The sequence below is a fragment of the Cupressus sempervirens genome, chromosome 3, assembly GCF_028749045.1.
Source record: "Cupressus sempervirens isolate cs-2001-9-10 chromosome 3, ASM2874904v1, whole genome shotgun sequence".
Lineage (NCBI taxonomy): Eukaryota > Viridiplantae > Streptophyta > Pinopsida > Cupressales > Cupressaceae > Cupressus > Cupressus sempervirens.
The window spans coordinates 751,267,151-751,275,177 of NC_143120.1; the positions used below are offsets into that span (position 1 = coordinate 751,267,151).

General features: G+C 37.7%; 1 protein-coding gene across 1 annotated transcript; it reads left to right on the forward strand.

Moving 5' to 3' along the window:
- The first annotated feature begins 6,654 nt into the window (after positions 1-6,654).
- LOC149568997 (putative germin-like protein 2-1) lies at positions 6,655-7,745 on the forward strand. Its single transcript, XM_089821811.1, has 2 exons — positions 6,655-6,934; positions 7,017-7,745. Exons 1-2 carry the CDS (start codon positions 6,808-6,810, stop codon positions 7,547-7,549), a joined length of 660 nt encoding a protein of 219 aa, XP_089677937.1. The 5' UTR covers positions 6,655-6,807; the 3' UTR covers positions 7,550-7,745.
- Positions 7,746-8,027: the final 282 nt, after the last annotated feature.

Sequence of the window (8,027 nt, forward strand, 5' to 3'; positions counted from 1 at the left end):
CTCTCACAATTGTATTAGAGGTTGAAATCCTATGGTGATAGGTTAGCTTAACAGCTAGGTAGGATGACCTTTGGAGAAGGTCAAGAAAATCCTATGTATTAGGCGTGTTTAACAGCCTTGTGTAAATTCTTTAACAGGGTCACACTTCATGTAAAGTGTTTGTAAGTCCTTTCAATAGGTCACATTTCACAGTGTGTTGTAGCCTTTAATAGGGAAAACCATCAGAAGTGGTTGAACTCATTGCTGCAGTAATTTTTGTGGGTGTCATCCCCACCCCAATTTTACCTTTTAATTCTTGGAGGGTTTCCGAGTTACCAAATCTTTGTGTTATGTGTTGATGCATGTTTTCATTTCATGTTTGTTTATATGTTTACATGCCTGCAAATTATTGTTTTTTAGTTATATGTTAATATGAGTTTGAAAGGATAAAAATTGGTACTTCTGATTCACCCCCCCCCCCCCCCCCCCCCCCCCCCCCCCCCCCCTCAAAAGTACTCTTCCCATTTGAACATTCCAACACTTTTAATATTTTTATTATCTTTTAGATAATTTTCATTTAATCCGTCAATAAAAATAAAGAATTGATTATCTCTATTAATTTTAAGTTTAGAGTTTACATGAGTTTTTACATAAAATTTTATATTTATCTCCATTTTAAATTGTATTATATATTATAAATGTATTAAATTCTTGCAAGATAGTTGAGCTTTATTTTTCTTTACTATAATCTATTTTTCTATAACTTAGATATATGTATTTATTTTACTTAAACTTTTGTATTTTTTAATAATATATAAAAATTTATATCTTGAAATTGAAATTTCATGATTATAAATTATAAGTTATTTTTTAATATTTAAACATAATTATATTTATTTGATTCAAATTTTAATTTCTGTTATGTATAATATTCAAAATTTAAAAAATATTTAGTTCTAATTCAATTTTATGGTCTTCTTAGGAGTTGAGGAGGAGGCTTCTTCCTCTTCTTGCCCTTCTGGTGGTACCCTCTATTCTTCCTCTCCTTGTCCCTCCTATTCCTATTCTAGAGGAGACACTTGCTCAGTCTCTTGGACTTGAGCCGCCGACACATCTTGGGGTTGTTCTTGTACCATATTCTATTGTGGTTGTTGAGGTAGTTGTACTTGAGCCACTTATTTCTTGGCTTTTGTTGAAGCTCTCCTGCTTTTAACTCTCTTATCTTCCTCAAAATACTTAATTTCCCACTTATGTTTATGAATTGTTTCCGGTCTTACTGGAGATTGAGCACAAAAAGTGTGCACTGTGACCTTTACCTTTTCCTTTCATAGGCTATGCTATGGCTTGTAGGGGAACAACTTGTGGAATTGGATCAAGTTTGAATAGCTTCTTGATCCATTCCCTTATCAATTGGACAATGTATCAGGCTCTGTTGTTGATATCTGCATTTTCGTCCCTACCAATCTCAACATTCATTAAAGGCCTGTCATATATCTTCTCTCTATTATACAATGGATCTAAGACACCTTTTGTGTCTTTTTCGACAACCTTGAGAGGGATCTTCATCTTAAGCACCTTCCCTGCTAAGTATAGAGTCATTCTACAATAGTCCCTTATTTGGACATCTTAGTCATCTATTACATTCATCTAATGATCTTCTGCTGCATCTTCATGCATGACTTGCCTCCCTACCAGATGTTGTACCATCCCAATATTATCAAAATATGGGTGAGGGGAGTTATACTCTTCCAAGGGATACTGATCACATTTTGAATCAAAGGTCATTATATCTTGTTTCTTCTTGACCTCAAATGCACCTATGGTTATTGGCCACACCCATACCTTCTTGTGCTATTTTCTCACTTTGTCGTATGCAGATGTGAGATGTTTGGAAATCTTTGATAAAATGAGTCTATCCAATGGATATCTCGGGAGTTTCTTTGGGTTCACTTGTGTGCCTGCTACCCTCAGGTATATGAATGTTTTGAATTGAATGCAGTAGGTGCCTATTTCTATGATCCTTGATGCTGCCTCTACTGAAATTCTTTTAGCATAATCACCCTCTATAAACCAGATGATCACAAATATAAAATCATCATTCATTATCATGTATTCCTTTCTCTGATATGAGAGCTTCTTCTTCACTGAGGATACACCACATAGGGCCAAGCATTTGCATCTTGCATGCTTCCCTTTTCGTACAGTCTTGGGTAGTTAGTTGTCCTTGCCGCCAATAATTACACCAAATATGATGTCATATAGATCTTGGGTTCAGTCTTGACTCCCACCAACTACTCATCTAGGTTATCACTAAGCATTGTGGCCCAGTCAATAGGTATCTTGGCCATCTTGATGGTTTCAATGAAGTGGACCATCCAAATATTAAGATGTCCAGCTGTTGGTAAGCCCATGACTCTGCTCAAAAGAACTATGGCATATCCAATGTCATCCTTCATATAACCTCGAGTCATGTCTACCTTTCCAATTCTACAACCTGCTAGTGTGAAGTATCAATAAAAAATGATGATTGAATTATCTCTCAGGCCAACATGGTGGTTTGCCAATGTCATAATGAGTTTAGAAGACTGCACGGATGTAGGATGTGATGCTATATTAATTAACCCTTATCCGATTAGTGCTTACACCATTTCAGATCTCTCTTTAGGTTTTTTACAATTGCAAATGGTGAGGAATGTGTTCTAATCAATGTGTCTTAGTTCGGTGTCTCAAATTTTTTGCATATCCATCTTGAAAATGAGATTTCTTTGGTGCACCTTGGTATTTGAACACTACTGGTTTTGGAGCCATCTTTTCTGTGAGTGACAATGATGAGGATGCCATTTTATCTACACAAGAAATACATTAGTCTGGAGAGTTGCAATTCAACCTAAACACAAACCCTAATTACCAAAAAACCTAGCCCAAATCATAAAAATAGAGAAAACTAGCTCAATCCCCCCTCATAATCCTAAAAAACAAAATAGCGCACCTTGTGCACCTTAATAGGTGTGCCAAAAAGGCATTCTATGAGTATTTTGACGCAGTTGTGCATGTGGACACCTTGGTCAGGTGCACACATGCGCATGTGTGCAACTGTGCACATGCGCTTAGTGCAATTGCTATGTGGTGGGAAGGGACTTCACATTTGAATGTGCTAAGGGTGCACACATGCACACCTTGATGGGGTGTGCATGTGCGCACCCTATGCTCTATGTGCAAAGGGGAACTTAGTGTTCAAAATGGTGCACAGATGTGCACCTTGACAAGGTGCACATCTATGCACCATTACCTTAGTTGTCCTTGCTTATGTAAAAAGGTGTGCACATGTGCACCTTGGGGAGGTGCGCACATGCACACCTTTGGTGATTTTCTTTGTCTTAGTCCTTTTCTTTTTGGGTTTTAGTTTTATCAAGGGTGCACACATGCACGCCTTGGATAGGTGCGCATGTGTGCACCTTTGGTGCCTTAGGTTTTGTGTGTATTGCTAGTTTGAGGCGCACCTCTAGATATGCAGAGGTGCCGGTTTGATTGAGTGCACGAGAATAATGAAGAGAGGGGAGAGGGTACCTGAGCTTATATAGGCCTGGCTAAGTGCTCACCCTTTGGAGCTACACACCTGCACATGTGCGTAGGTGTGCCTCTCCAAAGGGAGATAAGTGCGCACTTGTGCATTTAGCACACTTGCGCACCTCGAAACATTGCACATTTGTGTTGGGTGTGCTAGTGCGCCCTTTAGCATTAAAAAACCTTCAACTTGTCAAAAAAATCAAAAAAATCTCAGTTCTAGCATCTGATTTTTTAAAGTTAGAGGACAAGGGCTGGACCCTAACTTTAGGTGGAGTCCTAAAGTGATCTATGCCCCAGATTAAGGGTCTAGGAGACAAGAAAAAGTTACTAGGGGGTCCCAATTTTTAGGAGAAATGTGGCGTGCATTGTGAAACCACAACAAGAAATAGACTAGCTAGCTAATAGAGGAACGAATGGAGAGGATATATTCCAATTAGCTATAGAATCTCCTAATATCGAAACATCTTAACTTAAATTGGCATCTCATTTTTCCTCCCCCTTTGTCATCTTCCTTGAATTTGGCATTATCATTGTAAAATATAAAGTTGTAACAACCTTAATACACTACATAGTTATACTTAGTAGCTATGATCAAATAAAGTGGGTCGTATCTTGTATCATGTAAGCTACGCATAATTTTGTTCTTGCTATGTAATGATCAACATATGATGTGTTCTTTCCTTCCTTTCTAGATCCTCCTAGAGCCTTGAAATGAGTATTAAATACTCAGCTTTAGGTCTTCTACCATCTCTTTCATGTTTAGGTTGCTTAGGTATTGATTTATTTTAGACTTTAGTATGGATTCAAACATCAGTTTGTATCATGCTCTAGAGGTTTGAAATACGGCTTTTAGAGACCTAATGTCAAGCCAGAGTATTGGAACAAAATTCTCAACCCTATAGATGACATGACTAGGGTAGCCATTAGTCGGGTGCTAGGTGAAGGAGTCTTTAATTATGATTATTTATGGAGAACTAATAGCAATATCCTAGGAGCGTTTGTTGGGTGTCTCATGAGGGAAAAAAAATGGGAAATGGGAGAGCTTCCGACTCTGTTACAACATTTTTGACTCAATATGGTTGGAGGGCTTCGAACATGTAGTCCTCAGTATAGATGACAAACTTAGGGTTCCCATGCCTGAATATTATATGTCTCATCCACCCAGGAGTCTGTAGTTAGCTATTGCTCCAAGGAATCCATCACTGGTCATTTAGAAAAACATCCAATTCTATCAAGAATGGCCGGAGATGGAGGCTAGTATTCACTTCCTACTTCAATGGAAAGGAATTATGGAGGACCCAAACAAGGGATGGCTACTGCATTATCTTTGGATTTTTGATGCTTATATCTAATCTGCGGTTATATTCGAAGACCTTGACACTTTGGATTTATGCCTACCAAATTTGTACAAATATAGCAAGGAAAAGAGAGCCTTCGTCTTCCCTCTAGGCTCCAAGGCAAAAGACCTAGAAAAAGCTACTAAAATCATCATGGTGTCTTGGAAGATGGAAGGGGATTCCTAATTTTAGTGCTCACTCGGTATAGGTTTTTTGGAATCTAATCTTGATATCAGGTTTTGCTTCCAGGTTGGTTTCATAGCGTTAATGCTATTTTTGGCAGGTGGGTTCTTCTTTTCTCTGAATACTCCCTATAGTAGGAGCTTTTTTGGTTAGATTTTATGGTTCCCAGATGAGGTTGAGCCCACATCATGTAATGTATATAAAATGAAATATAATAGCAGACCTTTTATTACTAATTGGGCTTTATCTATTTCAGGTAGCTCTCATTTAGATCTTTGTATCTATGGTTTCTCTCTAGGTGCAAGACATTAAATTAACATTTTGTTAATCAACTCATTCATGAAACAATTAACTCATAGGACAACGACAATATGTAATCTTTACGTGTTGGTGACCTATATTAGCACTGGTTTTATCTTTAGCATAGTATAGCATTTTTAGTTTTTTCTAATTTTTCACGGTTGTTTCGATGTCTTTGCACACTATTGCAATCTAGCAGTTTTGTTGTTCCCCTCCCACTGGTTCTAGGGTTTCGTCCATCGCTTTGGTGTTGGGTTTTCCTTTCCTTTCTTTTTCATCTTTTGTCATCCCTGTTTAGTACCAACCTCAGAGGTTTTATGATTTCTTTGGCATGCCCTTTTATACTGTTTTATACATTTTGTATAAATTATACATATATTTTAGACATTGAGCACTAATCTCCAAAAGCAAGTCCGTTGTGATTTAATTTGCGGATATCAGTGAGCTCTCTCTCCCTAAGTAGGTCATACAAGTGCAAGGAGCTTAGGATCATAAGCTTCTATTTGCCCCTTTTACTTTTGTATTTTATACAGGACCTCGGTTCTGGACAAGATTGGAGGTTTTCTTACTCCATTCTTTCTTACTAGTACTTGGTTGAATGGAAAACTCTATAATTTTCAATTATTTACTAATATAATATACAAAACTTCAGCCATTTAACGATTTTAAAAAAAACTTAAAAAAAGTGAAAATAATATAAAATTATAAAATGAAAGAATGAGTCAAATCCAAAACAGTACCGGACCCATTATGAATATATATAGTATAACTAAACATAAATATAAATATAAAAGGCGAAGGAGATTCTCTAAGCCGAGTTTTAAGCCGAAATTATCTCCCACTCGAGATTAATATATATGCTATTTCAGTGGAACAACCGAAATTAAAGCTTCCTACTATTGATCGACACATGGAATATAGAAAGTCCGAGAAATACCAAGAGAGTGGAGAAATTAAAGTTTCCTATTATAATACCGCAATGCTGATTACATACTGCATTAGGTGAGTGAACATCGCTATTCTCCCAACGAATTATCGTGGTGGTTCATTTTCGAATAAGGTAGAATTTCTTATCCCAGACCGAAAACAGATTCCTATAGGTTTTTGTCCACACAACAAGGCATTCATAACTTCCCAATAAAAAGTCCTCGTCGGCACTTAGGTTAGAAGTCATGCTTTAAACAAATTTAATTGCAAGCGAAGTTTGAGTAAACTTGGACACCCGACGTAAACACTCCAACTTAGAAAGTTATTCGATTAAAGAAAGAACAACTGCTATCAAGAAACTTCATCAAATTTCAAAGTGAGCTAAAATATACGTTGTGAAGATGAACTATCTCATGTAGAGCAAAGTGTAAGTTATATAAAGCACATAATATACCATTCGAGAACATTTTCTTGTCCTGCGCTGTTCCGTTTGCTTTTCTGTGTTTCCGTTACGATGGCTAATGGAATGACTTATTTCACGCTGGCACTTCATCTGCTGATATGTTGTTGCACCCACAATGTCATTGCTTATGATCCTGATCCCTTGCAAGATTTCTGTGTTGCAGACAAGCAAAGCAAAGGTGAGCATATTTCCTAATATAGTTGTGAGATATGTTTTTCCTTATTATAAGGCGGCATGCTAACTTATCTAATTTTGAACAGTTTTGGTGAACGGGTTTGTGTGCAAGGACCCGAAAACTGTTTCGGCAGAAGATTTCTTCTTTGCCGGACTGGGGAAAGCAGGCAATACAAATAACGCCGTGGGATCCAACATAACGGCGGCGAACGTAATGCAGATACCCGGGCTGAACACAATGGGTATATCTCTGGTCCGCATCGACTACGCAGTGGGTGGAATTAATCCTCCTCATACCCACCCCAGAGCCACCGAAGTGCTTTTTGTAATGGAAGGCACGCTTTTCGTGGGGTTCATTGATACGAATAACAACTTCTTCTCGAAAACGTTGGGGAAAGGAGATGTATTTGTGTTTCCAAAGGGGCTGGTGCATTTCCAGCAGAATGCGGGGAAAGAAAATGCAGTCATCATCGCCGGATTGAGCAGCCAATTTCCTGGAGTTCAGGTGATTGCGAATTCTCTGTTTGCAGCGAAACCCGCTATCCCGGATTCCGTATTGGCCAAGGCTTTCCGGATCAGCCAACAGATTGTAGATTTCATCAAGGCTAAATTTGGCTAGAGTCATGTTTCTGGGGTCTATTAACTAAAATAAAGTAGAGACCGTGTGGGATAGACCACCTGTAGCCAATCTCGCTTGGTTTTGTCTCCCTATGTTTCATGAAACTACTGCCTACTGATGCTTGCCTTAGGGTGTTGACTGCAGTCATTGTTATAATATCCAATTATATATACAAGCTTTGCAGGTTTTACTTAAACTGAATTGTTGAAATTGTTGATGCGAATCGCGATTCGATCAATGAATTTTTCGAATTTGGGCGTTGATTTCATTAGACTCAAATTTAATTCTGTAATCTTGATTTTGATTGGTCCTCTATTAGGGTGTACAATTATTTCGTTATGATTGATAACAAGATGAAATTCTGAAAGGCTTCTAATCATATTTGTAACAAGTACGTGCAATCAATTTAAATCAATGAATTTCTAACTTTGGTATTGTTTAGGGTACTTGTATAAGTGTTTATCTTAAGCTTTTGGAA